Source organism: Scleropages formosus, chromosome 17 (assembly GCF_900964775.1).
Source record: "Scleropages formosus chromosome 17, fSclFor1.1, whole genome shotgun sequence".
Lineage (NCBI taxonomy): Eukaryota > Metazoa > Chordata > Actinopteri > Osteoglossiformes > Osteoglossidae > Scleropages > Scleropages formosus.
In genome coordinates this window covers 16,118,931-16,139,216 of record NC_041822.1, presented here as the reverse complement: position 1 = coordinate 16,139,216, position 20,286 = coordinate 16,118,931, and the positions used below count along the sequence as shown (strand labels likewise).

Genomic DNA, 20,286 nt, shown 5'->3' with positions numbered 1-20,286 from the left:
AAATATGCAAAGATATTATTTTTAATTTACTGTAGTTGATATTTTACAATACTTTATATTGCACGGATCAACATTTAGAATCATTTGTACATCATGCAGAAGCACATTTTCTTTGAGTGTGAATAACACATTTACGTTGATGTTTACATTTATTCAAATAGCAGACACTTTTCTCCAAAGCAACATACAACTCAGTAGAGAGAAAAGTGCAATTCACCCACAGATAGAGAGACATACAGGCAGAAGTGTGATTCTTGAAGTACAGTTGGTTTGTCTGATGTTATTATTCAACCAGCATTAATTCCATGGGTAGTTGAATATGGACGTCATTCATACAAAGGTAAATGTGACAATAATAAAAAAATTATGAAGTGTAAAGGAGAGTCACATTATTGGTCAAAGGGTATTTTCAGATATGTTCCAGCTAAGGATTTAACAATAGGATTTTTTGAAACACAGAGCATCAGACAAAAGATATCAACATATTTAATTCTTTCCCAAGTTTTTACAATGTTATGGTCAAAAAGGCTGCAAAAGGTTCCTTTTCCTAATTTAAACCACAGAACTGGAGTTACAGTGTTAAGCCATTGCTTCTGCTCATCAAAGGGAGGCTAATATGCACCTGGGACTCAGGGCTATGAATTCCATCCCTGAACCCTATATCCACAGCTGGGCTCAGGATCACATTACCACAGTGATGGAAAGCAACAGATGACACTGTGACATTTAAGCCTTGATGAATGCCTTGTTTACGCCACCAGGGCCTAATTGTAAGCAAACGCTTCATACGAAGATATCTAAGTGGGTTTGATCTATGTTGCTCTCTCTTTTGGATGGTTCTTCCATAATTCCCTGTCTTGTTAGGCAAGATCATGTTTGTGTGCTAATACATGTTGGACTTCACCATGGACCTTTGCTTTCCCATACTGCAGATAAGTTCTCGCTCATACATGTGATCATCTCTATACAATATAGGCTTTTATCCATGTGATTCAAAAACGTGTGGTCCTAGAATTGTACTACATAATTTAAAATATTTAGAACTCATGTCAAAAAATGTAATAATAATAATGTCATTATTATGGTTAAGCAAAGGAACTTAAGCCTATATTTTGTGTGAATTCCAGCTAGTTGTTTCATCTGATGGCCAAATATCAGTAGGTTAATTGCCCTCAGTTTTATGACTATGTTCATTATAGATCTGGAAAGAGAAATTGATCTTTAAAATGAAGCACACATATACAGTACTTAATTGCCCTTGAATATCAGCCACAAGGTCTACTTATAAAGTTAGACTACAAACTGATAAAAGCTGTATTTCTAGACCTTGTTTCTGTTTATGGGGGTTTCAAATTCCTAAAACAATGATTTGTGTGTGGTTGAAAGAAGTCACTCTTGCTAAAGTAGTGTAGTGTTCTTAACACAGGGGACTTGGAGACCCAGTGACAGGTCTCGGGTTCTGCATACCCCCACACCCCACTGGGCTGGGGAATACCGCCTATCCTGCTGTCTATTTGTAGAGGAGCGCTGAGTCAGGCCAACAGCCTCCAGCTTGGAATGAACCTAAACCAAAGTGGTCGTCACTTTGTGACACGTCGGACTCAAACATACATAAAGACGGATCAAACAAAACGCACAAGAGGCAAAAATGGATTCTAGTCAACGGGAGGAAAGTGAGAATGAGTGTACTTTCAGAGTGATAGAAGAGGGAGAGACGGGGGCAGGTGCTGTGGATGACAATGATGACATTGTGGAGCTCTGCAAAAGGTACCTTTATAGTGCCATTTAGACACCAGACAAATATAAAAGTAGAAAAAGCAAAGTACAGCTGTAATTCAACCAGCTTTCCTCACTTTTGTGTGCATGTTGTATTTTTATATTAATCTTAATATAAATAATCTTAATCTTTATATTAATCTTTGTTTAGCTGACAAGCTGGTCAAAGGTAATGTACAATGTTAGACAAGCAGTCATTATTTTCGCCTTAATTCAGCAGGGCATTCTTAGTGTGTCAATCTATGGTAAGTACCTTGATCAAGGGTCTGACAGCAGGGGTGGGACTGGAACCAGAGCCATAGTCATGGCAACGCAACAGCTCTAACCTCAACACAACCTACTGCCCCATATTTGCAACAAAGCTTGATGTATTATACCACTGTGCACTATTGGTAACTGACTGTAAAGCTCATAGGTCTATTTGGTTCGAGAGATGAGATTAGCCTCAGGTCAAAGATAAGTCATAAGACATTTACTGAATCCACAAGACTGAATATATTCATACTACTAGAGTTGCCATGCATCCAGTTTTAACTGGACTGACCACCTCTCAGAAAATCTGGCAAAATACCTGGAGCACTGAGTGTACTGGTTTTAAGCACATGCATTTTAACCAAACAAGTATAGCATATAGTCCTATTGACCTCGAAAATTTGGAATCAATGTGAGAACTAACGTGAAATTGTGTGTCATACAAAGATCAGATGCTTCTTTCATTAATAAGTTGCATTTATCAAAATCACCTCACTGTATTTGAACCATTTATACATGACTATTTTTAGTGTAGTAATTCAGGATGAGTCCTGTTCCCAAGGGAAGTATTGTAGTAACGGGCTTTGAACCGGCCAACTTTAGTGTGTAAGTCCATGTGCTCCACTGCTTAGCTACCTGCTGCATTGCATTTTCTGTATTCTATAAGCCATTTATTTGTCTGGGAAAGTTTTGCTTGTCACAGATCACGTGGTACCCCTGGGTAGGCGTGAAACTCAAGTGAAAATTTCACAGAAGTAGTCTAAGTAGTTTTGCAGTTTATTCATACAGCTGTCTGAAAAGTTGATATGAAGAAAGACAACAGGGAGGGTGTTGTAAACTGAGCACCAGCACACATTATTTGGTAATAAATATATACATTAAAAATATATCTATATATCTATAAATCTATATGTAACAGCACACAGGTAACTTCTACAATGTCATGTAAAACATGATCTTATCTTAAAATCCTGCACAGTATTTATGGGGACAAAGGAAAGTGCTTTTGGAATCTATTTGGTAAAAATATGATTGTGATATAAATAAGTAAATAAATCAGTATCGTAGCTTTGCTCGATACAAAGGTGCCAAGACCATTTTGTCTGTCCATCTTCTTAAACATGCAACAGTGTGGTTCTTTCTGGACCAGCTGCCACTAGTTGCTAGTCTCCAAGGCCCTGAATGCAATCAGGTTTTTCAGCCCTATTGGAATACCTGTTTACCTTTGTAGGTTACTGGGGGAAAACGATGATAAATTTGTTAAATTAGGAAAACAGTTGTTTTACTGAACCCTGTTAAATCAGGGTTGAATTGTTCCAATCCTGGAGGGCTGGAGTCCTCTGTGTATTGGAATATATTTTAATTACTTCATGAATTAAAACCCAGGTTAGTGACTTACTATGCTAATAAGTACTTCAGTAAACGGATTAAGAGCTGTGCTTGAGTGAGGATCAGTTCACTGTGCAGCCCTCAAGCACCAAGGCTGTGGACCACAAACTGAAAGAAAATGTTTGGCTGGAATGAAACCTTGGATATACACCATCCTGCCAGGATCACAGGCGTGGTGTGTCCCCCCAAACTGTGTTTAGTCAGAGCATGGGCTTCACATTATTAGTAAATATAAACTATGCAGCTGATACAGTACCTCAGTACCAAGTATCTTGAGTTTTGTACCACTTTTAGCATAACTCAAAACGCATTTAAGAATAGCACCAAAACAGATTCAATACAAATTCTGCAGCAATTTAAATTCTATACCAGCTGTAAGGCAGCGGTTCACTTAACACAACCCTGTCACATGAAAGTTGTTTTCAAGTCCCACAGGGTGCATTGCCCTACTGTGTCAATACACAAAATTAGAATTTATTTTGGAAAAAAGCATTGGTTAAGCAACAGAGTAAGGTTTTGTCTTACTGTACTATTTCTGTATTACCCTGAATTGAAAATTTTTCTGTTGATAAAAGAAACTTCATGAATTTATCACATAAGATATATTTGATGTGTTCTCTTTTAAGTTAACAACCATATTAAGGTCCATGCTTTTATGTCTAATTTAAATTTAAATTATTTATTTATTTGTTATTATAGAATTTATTTACATTATTCTGGTGAGCCAGGATGACTCGTGCATGCACCTCGGTGTTTTTGCATTCCCTTGCAGTATTTACAATATGGAATAAATAAGGAAGCCCAATAAAAAAACCCTAGCTCAAAACTAGACCATTGTGTTGGTGCTAATCTGCAACTCCATCACTTCTCTTATACACAACACATCACCTGAAATTCAGTCATACACAATACAAAGCATAATAATATGAAATGAAAGGATGATTATAAGATATTTAAAGAAAAAACACTGTAAGCTGTATGTTACTGAAGTGCAGGCAACAGCTGTACATCAACCTGGAAGCCAGAGGTGTAACATGGAGGTGTAGTGTTATGGAGAGGTGGCACATTGCTAACAGCTCAAAACTGGTAGATTTAAAAGCCATAAGATCATCTACAGCTTGCTCAGTTTCTGTTGGCTTCTTCTCCACGTTCTTCACTCTTGGAAAACTTCAGTCAGCAATTACTATTTATGATCTCTATTTCTTTGCACATTAGGTGATGCTTTTGTGTGTAATTTGAATTGCTATGCAAGCCTAAACATTTTTCAAAAAATCATCAATAAGGTTATTACTCAAATTTTCATAAATTGGTGAACATCTTTAATTGTTATTAATTTATTTAGCAGATGTTTTTCTCCAAACAACTTACCACATTAGAATCGTATACCAAGAGACTTACAATTCCTTCCCCATTTATACAGTTGGGTAACTGTTTCTGGAGAAATTCAAAGTACCTTGTTTAAGGACATCACAGTGAGAGCTGGATTCTAATTTGAGGTGTTCAAGCAGAAGGCAACAGTTCGAAACATGACAGTACCTGCTAGTCCTGCATATCTAATGTGTAGTAAAACAGTGATACTGTTATAGCAACCAAGTAGAAACCTTGATTGTATACAAGTTAATTGCTAGTAAGTAGTTTAACAGTTAGGGCAATTGCCATGCAAACTGACAGTTCTTTGTCTGAATCGCTCACTTTTTTGAAGAATCTTCAAGCAAGGTTCTTAGCCTAAATTTCTACAGTCCAAATATTCCATTATAAGTTATTTCTTGCACAAACCTAAAATTGGAAGTTGTCTTGGACAAAGGTTTCAGCTCAGAAATTCTTTTCAACTAACTTTCTATTTCTCTATTCTGTCAATTCAGTCTGAAGGAAATTGTGGAGGACCAAACAGTGAAGCCCAGACTCCAGTGCCTCACAGTGGACCCGTCTTTCTCAATGGTGACAGTCCAAAGTGAGGACAGCGGCATTGTGTGGGAGACTGTATCCAGCCGCTGCTCCACTCCATGGGCCTCAGAAGGCAGTACCACCTCAGAGGCATATAGCTTGGAGGGTTCTGGTGCCCAGGGTAAGGTTATCATCATTATGGATGAGGACAAAATTGTGAGGAAGAGGAAGAAAAGAAGTGGCAGCAAGCTGGGTGACAGACTTAAAAGGCCATCATCTAGAAGTTTCCCTGGTGGAAATGAAAGACCATTCATGACTGAGATTGCTGTGCCTAATATAAGGCCTGAAGGTACTGGTGAAAATGGTGAGTCAACAGATCTGAAACAAGAAAAGGAGCAACGGTTATTCAGCCTGGTTTCTGAGGGCTATGAGATATTAAACATTGTAGTTCCTTCAAGGCTTGCTACTGTAGATGAAGAGGAAAGCACTGATATAGCAGATAACTTGTCTTATTTGGAGAACACACCACAGATAAAATCAAAACACATACAGGAGGCAACAGAGCTTCCTGAAACCATCTCGAAAACTGAAGAGGTTAAGGAAGATCAGGAGGTGAAGAAAGTTGAAGAAGAGAATGTGGTCTCTGTAGAACCACAGTCCTCTCAGGATTCTGTCTCTAAAGCATGTGGAAATGATGGAACGAGTGATACAGATTACTTTGAGAAGTTCACTCTTTTGGATGAGAACTTGCCAGGGGATGTTTCTGAAGGTGCAGAAGAACATGTGCAATCTAAGGACTCTCAAGGATCAGCGTTACTTGAAAATCAGGAGAAATCCACAAGGTCAGCCAATGAGGATGCCTTTGTTTTGATTGGCGATATTGAGATGGCCAGTGAGCATCTTGATGAGGTATTTTACAAAAATGGGGGCCACGATGAGCTAGTAGAATCAGCTTTCATTAAACAACAAGAAAGAGATGAAGAAGAAAGCGCTGATGAGGGAAGGCACATGAAATCGTTTATCAAGGAAAGTGGTTCAGCCTTGTTTGGCAGCCAAGAGACCATCCTCACACCTATTTTCTTACCCTCAGGACCACCCAAGATTATTGACCCTGTACTCCTTGAGGAGCCAGCAGCTTTGCCATTCCTCTACACAGACCTCTATGAGGAAGCAATGGGTGAGAAGAAGAAGGAAGATGACTTCTCTGATGTGGAAAGTGTTATTTCGGAGAAGTCTTTTAAACGAAGACACTCTGACTCTGATGATAGTGAAGGGTATTTAGAAAAGTTTATTTTGAAAGATGAGACACCAGTTGTAGAACGTGAACCTGTTGAAAGTCTGAACAAAGGTGGCTTGCAAATGTGGGCACAGAGCAAATTTGACCTTACTGGCTGCCTGACACGAGTAGAAGAAGAAGAAGAAGAAGAAGAAGAAGAAGATATTAAAGAGGAAGAAGTCAATACAGTACAGAAGCCTAGTGTAACAATGCATGAAAAAGTAGAACAAATTACCACAGTTTCAGAGAACAAAAAGGAAGACATGGGGTCCTGGCATGTAGTCTTTGAAAAAGAATTACCTTCAGAGACGAAAAAGACAAAATTGTGCAAGAAGGTATCTGAACCTGAGACAGGAATTAAAGAAGAAACGGAGACAGATGAGACAAAGAGCACTGTTACTGAACACACAGAATTAATGAATGAAAGAGTAATTTCCACAGATAAAAAAACAACCACTGATGAGATAATGCAAGACAGCAAAGAAAAACCTTTTGTAGATCAAGAGCCTAAAAGCACACCTCAAGATACAGTCAAGAAAACTGAAGTATCCCTTGATAAACCTGAAAAAACTAGCATAGTTCATAAATGTGAAAGCAAAATTAATACTGAAGAACATGAAAGTAAACTTGAAGAACCTCCCATAGTTCAGCTGCCAGAAGGCACAGCCGAAGGTGAAGTTTCTCTGAGTAAGGAAACCATAGACATTAATAAGCTTGAAAACTCTGTTCAAGAAATAAATACTGAAAGTGGGATATCTGAGATTGAATCTGTAAAGACCATTCGGAGTGCAAAGAGTCACACTGAGCGCCAAGCAAAATGTGAACTTCTGAATGATAATTACATTACTGTAATGGATTATAATTTGGATGTGCTCATGAAGGAATCACCCAAAAGAGATCTGTCCTTGGAGGAAGCTCCAGACAAAGGCACTCCAGAATCAGTTACTCAAATTAATTCACAGCTTCCACATTCAGGCTTTGCAAGTGAAGACACATCTTTGACCACAGAGAAGGTGGAAGTAGCTTTGCAGGGAAATGCCATTCCATGGGAAGCTGACAGTGTGAAAGTTGTGGATAATGTGGAGAAAGAACTGGTGAATAAAATAAAAGAAAACATAACTTTGAAAGAGTGGGACAGCAGTGGTGTGCAGTCCTTTAGGGATTCTAGCAGAGTCCCAAGGACACAGTTACTTAGACTTTCACCACTGATACCAGTTGAAACAGATGAAGAAAATGAGGAGGATGACCAGAAGGAGAGGCAGGATGTGTTGAAGCACAGAGAGGTCTCATACTCTGCACTCAGAAGTTTTCCAGGGCAGGTGGACCTCTCGATGTTTGGTAAGGAGGAGTCACTCTCAGACCAAGGTGAGGAAACTGCTGAAGAATTGGGTTATGAGATGATTACTCAACAAGAGGCAAGAGACTTGGAGCCCGAGGGAGCCCAGAAAGATGAACTAAACCATGAGCGTGATCACAAATTCTCAAAGCTGCATGACCATTATATCCCTACCGAGGAACTGTTAGAGACTGAATATGAAATTATTGAGGCTCCTGATGGGACTCCCCTGTCTGAAGGTCGACAGGAACAAATTGATTCCAATGCACAAGCCATGGACACCTTTTGTTTGGTCTGCCAATGCCCAATTGTAGCTAAGGATAAGCTTTATGGTGAACATCAGGACCATGAAGTATTGACACTGGATGAGGCGTATGACGACTTTAGGGTAAGTGTGTAACAAGGTCTGTTTCATTAGATTTCTGAAAAGTTACTAGTATGGACAGTAGATTACTGCTGTATCCCAGACAGAATTATGTTACCTATAATTAAAATAAAACACAATAAATAAAAACCATGTATACAGTACATTTTAATATCTATGTGTACATACAGGATAATCAGTGACGACAAAGAAATTAATTGGAATTATACCAAGAATAAGACCAATCACAATTATGAAGTTGAACACAATGTTACAATACCAGTCAAATGTTTGAGTACACAAAACACAGTATAAAAGTATATTCACAGGTATAAACTGGACAGAGGAGAGAAAATGAAACAATCCATAAGTGTCCTGTTTCTCTGGAAAGTGCTGCAGAGGAGCTGGGATGACATGTCGGCTGAATCTGTGATCTGACTTATCAAAAAAAATTTCTCGAGGAGAAAATAAGTTTCCAATTAATGTATTCACATTTTCGAGTAGTGCTGTAGATATATTTTGAAATGACGAGCTATGACAGTTCTCCCATTTCCTCTTCTGGGAGAATCACTCCAGGCCCTTGTACACTGCTGCTACGCTGGGAAGGATAACAATCGGCAGCAGTACAACTATCCAGTGGACTATAATGTTATTTGATGAAAGTCACTGGTATCTACTGCCATTACTGACATAACTGAAACTTAATCCCACTCGTGAGGGTTTAGCAGTTATCTCCCAGAATCCTCAGCTCCTGCTGCCCACTGGAGCTATAGTGCAGTGCTGCAGGAACCTGCTGTCAACACCGCACCTTGTGGAGCCCTGGCTGACATGTGATCCAGTCCAGCAGTTGTATATGAGTGATGGATGATTAAGCAGTTATGTAATACCTATACTTGTGTTACTCTCATTATTTATAATTTAAATAAGATACTACAATAAAATTAACAGATAAATATTAGATATAAAACACACACACACACACAATACTACAAAATTATATTTTCTGATTTCAGGAATAGTCAGCTCTTGAATGCGGGGGGGAGGTTGATAAATCATAAAACACTAATCTATTTAAGGGAGAAAATGGTGCAGGGGTTAGAGCTCCCCCCTTGCACTGGAAGGAGAATACCACTACTATTGTAATAACTTTGAGCAAAGTCTTACCTTGAATTGCTTCAGTAAGAATTACCCAGGTGTATAAATAGATCTTTGTGAGTAGCACGACATTGTAAGTTGTTCTGGAGAAAAGTGTAAGCAAAAGGAATAAATAATGATAAAGACACATTTAGTTAGGCCGGATCTTCATGGGGGGCAACAGGAAGAACAATGGTAAAGGCCAGTCCCTTGCTCTCAAAAGACCTGCTGTAATACTGCTGAGTCTAGCTTAACCCCAAACTGATTTAATAAAAAATAAATTAAAGCTGTAGAAATGGTTGAGTTATTTTGGAGAAAACTGTTAACTTAAAAGGACTGTTTTGAGGGGGGCATGGTGGCGCAGTGGGTTGGACTGGGTCCTGCTCTCCGATGGGTCTGGGGTTCGAGTCCCGCTTGGGGTGCCTTGCGACGGACTGGCGTCCCGTCCTGGGTGCGTCCCCTCCCCCTCCGGCCTTATGCCCTGTGTTACCGGGTAGGCTCCGGTTCTGTGTGAGTGAGAGAGACTGTTTTGAAAAAAGTTGAAGGGGACCTAGTTTTCAAAAATTTGCAAAGGTAGTGGGGATTTGCTCATTTGGACACCCATATTTCTAATGAAGCTAATAGAAAGAGCTGCTGAGTACAGTGGATTTATGAAGATAACACGGCAGAGGTTAAAGACTATGCAAGTCACATGACAAAAACAACTATAATTGCTTTCAAACAGCGGTCGCTAATAAACATGTGATTAGAGTAAATGCAGAAGTGAGGGCCCAAGTGAGACGCCTTTTAGCCTGTTAAGACCAATGCTGTATTAGAGCAACAGATGGTGGAGAACTGTGTAGTGGCACGTCAGGTATGGCAGCCTGTCCATAGAGTTTTCCCTGTGTTGGTGTGACCTAGATAGAGAAGAGTTTAGTGACCAAAACAGCATGTGTTCTCTGCTCTGAAGGGTTTAAAAATACCCACGGTGGCCCCAGGCCAGCTTCGCTGACAGCAGGCCAGTGCACTAGGTTGGTTATATTGATGTAGAGCCTGACCCATGCACACAGACCTCAGTTTGTTCTTTTCCTAGGAAGCAATGCCAACACCTTGGAACTGTAGACATGTATTACTGTGTTCGTGGGACCCATTTAAAAGAAGGCTCAGGGTGTGGAGTTTTGAGGCCTAAGTGACTGGTGGGCAGCTGACGCTGCACAAATGCCAGATCTTTCCCACTGTCAGCCATTCACAATGGCCTATATGACGAGGAACAGTTGTCACTGACATCTATGAATAGTGCTAAAGCAGGTACTTTGACACAGAGCTGAGCATTATCTTTCTGCACATACAGTCTATAGCCTTCTCTTACTCAAAACCAGTCAGTCCCAGCCCCTGAAGGCCCCAGTGTAGCTTTTGCGAGCACCCTGCTTGGAGGAATCTATCCAGGCATGAATTAATGGTAGGAAAAGACATAGTCTTGTACTAATTGCAGTTAGTGAGTTTTTATTTCTCCTGTCTCGCTACAACTGAATCCATTTTAGAATTATGCTAATATGTTAATAACTCTCTAACATATAGCTAATATACTGTAGTCCCAGCCCACGTGGTTTTATGTAACAGCCTGAAATTCTTCAGTGTGATATAGAAAAAACACCAGGACTGGAGGGGTCTATCTGTGTTTTGGAAGCCCTCCATTTTTCAATGAAGCAATATAGTGCAACAATGCAGTAACATGAGATATTTCTTTTCAGAATAAACTTGGTGAATGGATTTCTGTGTTGCAAGAAAGATCAGAAAAGATTGAAGACTTGGTGTCAGAGCTAGAGCTGGCATACAATTCAGTAGAAGTAAGTGATACAGAATATACTGTATCTTTGGAATGCAAATGTAAAATTTCCTACAGATACAGAAATATGTGTGCATCTCTGTGCAATGCATGTCCCAGGAACATTTTTGTAAATGTTTTGGTGCAATCCATAGGAGCACTTCAAAACCTGTGAGGAGACCCTAGACAGGCAGAACCAGGAGATCTTAAAGTTGGTGATGGATCAGTACAATGAGATGTCCCAGACTATGGAGGAGGAGAAAAAGGTCAAGCTGGAGCAACTGTATGACCAGATCGTTGAGTTCCAGGACAACATTGACTTGGCCAAGGAAGCCTTGGACAGGACTGTCAAAGAGATTGAGGTGTCAGATCAAGATCAACTTACCTTTCTGTGTGTAAGTTAGAAACCACTTGTTTTTGCTTACCTCAAAAACTTATGTTTTTGATAATGTTTTTGTGTTTGATGTTGTGAAAAATTGCAATTGTGTCATAAGAAGATAAATATCACACATTACTTGATATCTGGGGGGTGCGTTGGCGCAGTGGGTTGGACCGGGTCCTGCTCTCCAGTGGGTCTGGGGTTCGAGTCCCGCTTGGGGTGCCTTGCGACGGACTGGCGTCCCGTCCTGGGTGCGTCCCCTCCCCCTCCGGCCTTACGCCTTGTGTTGCCGGGTAGGCTCCGGTTCCCCGTGACCCCGTATGGGACAAGCGGTTCTGAAAATGTGTGTGTGTGTACTTGATATCTCCTCTACAAAAAAGTTAAGTTCTCATCAGTTGATATTTTAAATGTAGTGATTCCAGTCAAATTACCTTGTTCAGTTGGTTTACTAACATGACATGACCAGCCTAATTAAAACATCTTAATGTCAAGTAAGACATGCCACTGAATGTTATCATTGTTAAAATGCATATTGTCTTGTACTAGCCTACATTCCCTGGAGAGCTACTTTCTTCACATTCTAAACTGAAAAGAAACAGAAAAAGAGAAATTTAAGAAACAGATCAAGTTTCTCTTAAAGAAATTTTGTTTTTTAATCTAAAGCAAAAGGTGACGTCAAAATATTTTTTTAAAAAATGTAAAAAATAATTTTGTACGGATGTGTCATCAGTATGCTAGTTCCAGTTGGCCAACAGTAGCCTGAATTTTCAGCGAAACAAGTGTTCATAGACTCAGCTAGGGATTTTTAGGCGAGCTTCACCCTTTTTCACATTTGGGATCTTCATCAAATTTACCTGGAGGAGTTCCAATACCTCTGACACTTTTCCTGTAATCATTAGTCGGAATGAAACATCGTGCACCTTACTCCTCCGTTAGCTAGATGTACTAGCTATTCTTGTGTTGGAGCAAACTAGGTCTTTGTGTTTAAAAACTGTAACTTTAACATTAATTGCTCTGGAAACTCAATGCCAGCTGTTAACTGCATTCAGAGTAGTAATGCAGAAGTTGATGTTTTATTAAAAAATACAGCTTAATAAAAAATGTAAGTGACTGATGTAGTGACACGTGGCCAGTTTGAACTCCCTCTTTATTGCTAAATCCTATAATTTAGAACCAGTTTTCAGGATAAACATTCTAACTCTGTAGATACACTGCAGTATCAGGCAGCATTTTGTATCTGTGAGACTCAGTCCTGCTAATTCCACTGGGTTGTTTGCATATTGTGTTGTCGTCACCTTTCGGCATAATCACACAATTACGTACATCATAAGTAATGGAATAATCTGTGGTCATTTCAGGTAGGACTTCATTATGTGACTCAATAAAATGGTGAAGAAGACAGAACCTTTTTCGATCAGTTTTGATCAGGCAATGTTGACTGATTACATCAATGCTCATATTTGTCTCTGAGATGTACTTCGCTTTGGAAAAAAGCATCTGCTAAATGAACAAATGTAAATGTATTTTCTCTTATTAAAGAGTACACCAGTCATCATTGTATCATTATAAGAAGATCCTACATCATAGCTTTTATCCAGCAAGGAAAACCAAGATTTTTCTGAACTGTGCAGCCTTGTTCATTGTCAAAAGTGGTATCAAAAATCATGTTTCATCATATATATAAATATATATATATATTATATACTTCTTCTTCTTTTTCCTACCTCCAGTCATCCGTAGACATTAACCAGAGGTAACTGAAATGTATTTGCTTTATTCACATGTGTTTTTGTGGATGTGGCCTCATGGGGACTTGCAATTAGATACTGATGGGTCCAGAACGACATTAATCTTGGACTAACGTTTGAATGGGATTGGTGGTGTCATAAACGATTCTGAACATCTATGCTTTTTCTTTGAAGCAATGTTTTTGTGACATTGAGTTTTGTGTTCTGAGTTTATCTTGAACATTAACCACTCACCTAGCATGTGTTTGTAACATTAATATATCATTAAAGTATGTTCATGCTAATAAAGTCATACTAGAGGACTGAGTACACTGCAGAAAACATATGAAATTAAATGCTTGATTTTTAAAATTATTTTTATACATTTTATGTGTTTCTGCACTTTTACGTTTGTCACCACTGTAATGTATAACCTGACTAAATAAATGTCCTATAACTGATCTCCGCAATATTCAGTACAGAAGAATTCCCTTCCTAACATAAGTAAATGTATTTTTTACTGAGGAAAGGTATCATACAAAAGACAGGTGAATTTTATCTGGCCCTAAATTGTTAATTTTCTTCAGTGGAGAGTTTTCAGTACCTTTAAGGTCTTTTCTCAACAGTGTTATTTCAGGAGTCTCATGTTACTGAAAGGGTATGGGAAAGGACACCGACGCTCTGCACTGTGTTGGCAGGCTGACCTCAGCCTTGGAGTCTTCCTTGTCCCTGGAGCTCACCCCCAGAGCTTTCCCAATGTTTGAGGATTACTCAAAGAGCCCTTCAGGACGTGGACGGAAGGAGTTGGAGGGTATTCCAAGTAAGTCAGCGTTGCTGTTAGCAATCATTTATGCATCTAAGATTAAGTAACCATGGAATACCTCTCTGGAACAGTGTTTCAGGTTTTGCAGTGAAAATTAGCCTTATGCAGAATTGCTGGATTTTTTGGACGTTTCCACCACTACAGTACCAGTCAAAAGTACACTTCAAATTTGCTTTTTCATAATTGACAAAATTTAAGTTCCATGAGGATATGTCTTTCCAGCTCATGTAGTGTCCTTATTTGTTGCTTGGCTTCAGTCTTTGGTCCAGTTTCTCCCATATAAGTTTGATGAGATTGCCCAGATGTACTCAAACTTTTGACTGGTGTTGTACATTTGAGTACACTGAATGTCTCTGTGTGATACCGGCAGACTTTATACAATTACTCTATGCCCCCTACACCTTCCTTAGTTCCCCAGAAGCCTCGCCTGCAAGCACAAGAAGCCAACTCTGCCACCAGCACCTCAGTCACGGTTTACTGGAAGGTCAATGAGGGGGATGTCATTGATTGCTTTCAGGTCTACTGTATGGAAGAGCCTCAAAGAGGTAATGGTGTTTCTCAAGCAGCTCATTCTTCTTCTTACACTGAAGTGGAAGAATCCATTAATTGCTAGTTGGCTTGTTTGACATCATTTTATGGCATGGATCTTGATTGATGTGAGGTATTGCTTACCCTTTGACCCCAGCCATATCGGAAGAGTACAGAGTAACAGTGAAGGAGAGCTACTGCACATTGGAGGACCTGGAACCCGACAAGAACTACAAGGTGTGGGTCATGGCTGTCAACTACACAGGCTGCAGCCTACCCAGTGAGAAGCTGTCCTTTAGAACAGGTGAGTGCTTTTCACTTCTGCTTACGGTTTTTTCGACCCTATAGATTACATTGTTTATCAAAGCTCTAATCCAGTTTTCTACACTTAATTACTGCAGTATTGTATCCTAAATGTATTGCATACCTGTAATTTGATTACTGGCTCAAGAGCAGTGGTTCTCCTAAAATCTAGATTTGGAAACTGCAATCCAATTACAATAATGGAATATCTATTGTTTCCATTATTATATTCTTCCATGTATCTTTTATACAACATGCTCTATAGCAGGTTTGTTTCTTATAGAATTCAGATGGCTGAAAAAATAAATTGATATGGTACACGATGCAGAAGTATGAAGGCATCTTGGTGAATGAGTTCAAGTTCAGGGGAGCACATGAACCCTGAGCAAGTCAATGAAGTTCTTGTTGAACACCATGGCAGGGACCCCAGGTCAGCGAAACCTAAGGCATAACATGGTACAGGTGGATTGAGTGAATGGTATCCTTGTTTTCCCAGCCCCCTCCATCCCCACAATTAACACAGAGCGTTGCACGATCTGCTGGGACTTCGCCATTATCCGCTGGAGCCCCTCAGACCGCAGGACTGCCGAGAGCTTCACACTGGAGTACTGCCGCCAGTATGCGTGTGAGGGAGAGGGGCTCAGGTGAGGTGCGCTCCATAGGGAGTAAATCTGGATCATTGCGGTGTCAGTATTATTCTACTGGTATATGATTATGTAGCTTTACTGGACTCTGTGAACATTGTCCCTCTCATTGCAGTGTTTGGCTTACGGCAAATATACCATATGTAAAAACCATTGTTCATTTTTACATATCAGTTGAAATCCTCAGGATGACTGGATGATCCTTAGGTCATTCCTGCACTGCCTTTTCCCTTTCCCCTTGATTTCAATCAATGCTGTGGCACATTTGGGCAGGTCCATATCTGGAATTAAGCAGTGCGAGCAGAAGGTTCTCCTGCTCCCCAATGAGAACTACCTGTTCTACATCAAAGCGGTCAACACTGCCGGATCCAGCGATCAGAGTGAGGCCACGCTCATCTCCACCAGAGGTGCGTTTCCATCGGCGCGTCCCATTCCATCAGTCACATCACAGACTGGCAGGGGATGGATGAGGCTATGGGGCATGTGTCTATCTCTCTGTGTTTCTTTCCACTTCTTCATCCACCCTTCTGTTTCCTCTCAACATAGCATATTATACTGGGACTTCTTTATTCTTAGTGTTAATTAGGGACAGCGGGTAGTGGAATGGTGAGAGCTACTGCTGTTGGATCCAAAGGGCACAGGTTCGATCTCCAGCTATAGTAACCTTGAGTAAGATACTTATCCAAAATTGCTCCAGTAAAATCACCCAGCTGTATAAATGGGTGAATAATTTTAACTTTAACATTGTAAATTGCTTTGGAGAAAAGCATCAGCTAAATGAATAAATGTAATGTATATGTGATTGCTTTATTGAAGTAATAATATGGGTAGTAACTCAGTGTTACATGTATAAACTAGACAATAAATGTATTCTTTGAAACATACTGTATGGTAACCACGGTTGGACATCCAAATTTTGTGTTCAAACTGAAATAGGCCATTTTAATACTATTTTATTAATCTTCTCTTTTGATCACATGCTATATATATATATGGATGATTTTTCCATATACTTACCGCCTCTTGTGGGACATGCTGTGTTATTCACGTTAGCTATGATCTTTACAAACCATTCTAACTATGAATTAATGTGTTTACTTTAATTATTTGTCAGGTGTGTTGTTTGACAGACCTTTCTAAACTCATGCAGTATTGCAGCTGTAGTGAGGTACCCCATCTTTCTCACACATCACATTTTAGGATTGGCTGTTATGTACCATAATGTCACCATGTTCTATTGAGATGATGTCTGATAGACTCGTGCTCCACTACCAGGCACCAGGTTCCACTTGCTGAAGGACACGGCCCACCCGGCTCTGGAGCTGTCAGAGGACATGACCACCGTGCACTGGAGAGATGGGAACATCTCCCAGAGAGGCATGGCTGGGTAAGAGGATCCCACGTCCGTAACAGCCCTCCAAGTTGTTTTGTTCATCACTAAGGAGCGGAAGGCCCAGAATGTATAACAACTAAGGAAGCATAAAACGAGGATGTTTACGGAGCAGAAAAAACTTGTATTATACAGATATATTACTTTGGCATATAAGATGGCTGTAGTGAGATGTATTAATGTATTTTTAGTTACAGTTTTGATACTTTTTTTTGCAATTTATTTATGAGTTTTTTTTGGTGAAGATACAGTAGCTCTAGTAACTGTCTGTTTGGGGTCTGTGTCCCCAGGTCCCCAGGTGTCCTGGGGGAGGTCCTGCCTCCGAGAGGGTACCACTACTGGGAGATATCAGTGCGCGACTGCCAGGCCTACAGGATCGGCGTGATGTATCACAGCGCCGCCCATCACGACGCACTGCAGGAAAACAACACCTCCTGGTGTCTTCACTGCATTCCCACGTCAAACAGGTACTGCCTAGCAGTCCCGTCTTCGACTTTCCATCAGCTCCATCGGAATGTGTGTATACACACACAAAGACACACATGTTGACGTAACCTCCATCTATATAGAGACTTAAGATATGTGAGAAGGAAAACGCTTCTTGAACTGGCTGAGGGTGGATGGGTTTTATATGGTGACTGGATTGATAAGGTGTTTCCTTTGACTCCCACCCTGTGTGTCTGCAGCTGCCGCTTCCACCTGTATCACGACAGCCTCAAGACGGACATTATTGCGGCGGAGGCCCCGGCAAGCATCGGGACACTGCTGGACTTCATCCACGGGAGGCTCTCCTTCTTTGACGGACAGAGCGGACGGATGCTGGGCTCCTGCTGTCACCGGTTCTCCAAAGCCTGCCAAGCGGCACTGGTACTGGATCAGCCTGGCAGCCTGGCTGTGTGTGCAGTGTCTGAAGTGCCGGAGTTTGCCAAGCGCCACTAGCAACCAGACGGTTACTTCTCGGCCTGCCACTTTGGAAGCTCACATGAGCTTTCGTTGTCCCCAGAAAGAAAATAAAAAGGAAAAAAACAAGGAATCAGCATTTGGCTTCTCAGCTTCAGTCGCAAATGTGCTGCTTTCAATTTTTCTTTACGCCACATGAACAGATCTGCAGTCTCTACTTTTCCTTCTGTTTTACTTGCGTTGTGTTTGTATTTGTATTGAGTAGTTTCAAAATGAAAATGTTGAGCGCTGCAAAGGCAACATATATATTTAAGCTAAATTCAGTGCCATTTTTTCCACCAACTTTGCTTCAAAGCACTTTTTCCTTGGACATGAGTGGAAGGTGACATGCAATTTAAATATCTAGGAAGACTTTTTGTAAATATTTGGGAAAACAGTATCAAAGGAGCAAAAAACACTATTTTGTCAAGGGCTGTTGGTTTTTTTTTATTATTAATTTCAGTAAGCTTATTTAATTATATATAAATAAAAGGAATTAGCATTCTCGTATTTTGAAAACATCAGTCATGCAGTTCTGTGAAAAAGTCTCAGCTCCCTTTCCCATTTTCTCCGTTTTTGCAGCTTTTTGACATTATATTTGGTCAGATTTTTTGTCAGTTCTAGTAGTATATGAATTGAGTCTAACAAAGAAAAGATTTATTGTTTTGAAAGGAGGCAAATACTATTTCACAGCACTTTATGCAACTCTTTTTGCACCTTATGTGATAGAATCAGTGTGACAGCATTAAATACATTTTAAAGGAGTGAGGAATCGCTCTCTCACCTTTTCCATTTGGATGGGTGGGAGTAACATGGGAAAGATTTATTGCTCTTGTGTGACGTACTGAGGTTCCCTATGCTGGATTTCCGCTCACAGGGAGTTACTGATAGGATACCGATTTGGTGGTGCTGGAACGAAAAAGAAAAGATGTACAAAAGGACAGGTTGTACTTTTAGAAGTGGAGTGTTGAATAGAAGTGTGTTTTTTGCTTACTTGTAGTCATGTAGCCTGTGGAATGCGGCAGCCCGGTCCATAGCAGCAACAAGCTTTCTTTCATATTACAGGACTAAGTAAACATAGCTATGTTTTTTTATTTTTATCTTTGTAAAATTTTTGGTAAGTTAGTATAATACATCACCTAATTTTGCTGAAAAGATATATACTTTATAGTATTTATTATATAATATAAATTTACTTATAGACATTAACCACAACTTTCGGCAAACTTTTTTTTGTTTTCTGATAATTAGTTTTAAAATACATTTTATGCACTTTTATATCTAATAGGGTTTTTTATATCACCCTTTGGATGCAGTAAAATTCACTTTAACTTGAAGCAAACAAGTCTGCTAATTTAATGATTGTTAAATAATCATCAGTAGAGGGACATATTTGTTTAATTAGTGAAAACTGAAAGAATTTAAAGAATAGAATAAAATAGTTTTATTACACAAAATTTTTTTTTTTTTCATGGGATGAAATGAAGGGGGTGCGGTGGCGCAGTGGGTTGGACCACAGTCCTGCTGTCCGGTGGGTCTGGGGTTCAAGTCCCGCTTGGGGTGCCTTGCGACGGCCTGGCGTCCCGTCCTGGGTGTGTTCCCTCCCCCTCTGGCCTTACGCTCCTGTGTTCCCGGGTAGGCTCCGGTTCCCCGTGACCCCGTATGGGACAAGCGGTTCTGAAATGTGTGGGATGAAATGAAGAATGTCATTTTAGAGAGTCATTTTCTGTTCATTACGATAGAAAATTTTATGTATGGGTGCAAGTCATATCCACAAACAGGCTTTCTAAAGGTCCTTAAATTGCTAATGAGCACACATATAATAAACTTTGCCGAGAAATATATATTTTTTTAAAATGCATGATAAATTCCTTTCAGTTAATCAAGATTCAATATGGTGCATTCAAAGCAGACAAACCTGTATTACAAGGACAATCTTAAATGGTTTGTTTAGACCAAAGCAGCTTGGACAGTTGGCCAACGTTAAAGATTAGTGGTCCTTTTTAGCATGTCCATGTCCCTTCCTCTGTGGGACAGCTGTGACCGTCAAGTGTCTTATTTCAGACTTACCAAAGTAACCTAGTACTAAATATTCCTTCCTGCATGGTACTCTATGTCCAAGCCTGCAACCCACTACAAGGCAGTATTCTTTCAGCACATCAAAATGTACAGTAATATAACATCAAGTATTTCACAAACACTATTATTTCACGTCCCCAGGAAAACAGTAGATTGTTGAAGAACGCCTGAAATCTGTAAGTTATCATTTGTACTTTAGCAGCTCCTCCCTCTGAAGTTACTGTGGTAAAACGTTTTGTGTCTGTGTTGACGTTTCTGT

At 39.9% G+C, this 20,286-nt stretch overlaps 1 protein-coding gene across 1 annotated transcript; it reads left to right on the top strand.

Annotated features, from left to right (window-relative positions):
• The first annotated feature begins 1,538 nt into the window (after positions 1-1,538).
• On the top strand, positions 1,539-19,081 carry cmya5 (cardiomyopathy associated 5). The gene is made up of 13 exons (XM_018758967.2): positions 1,539-1,767; positions 5,280-8,301; positions 11,142-11,237; positions 11,371-11,610; positions 13,325-13,347; positions 14,020-14,141; positions 14,555-14,689; positions 14,830-14,976; positions 15,472-15,619; positions 15,893-16,026; positions 16,895-17,006; positions 17,300-17,476; positions 17,696-19,081. Exons 1-13 carry the CDS (start codon positions 1,649-1,651, stop codon positions 17,946-17,948), a joined length of 4,728 nt encoding a protein of 1,575 aa, XP_018614483.2. The 5' UTR covers positions 1,539-1,648; the 3' UTR covers positions 17,949-19,081.
• The last annotated feature ends 1,205 nt before the right edge of the window (positions 19,082-20,286 follow it).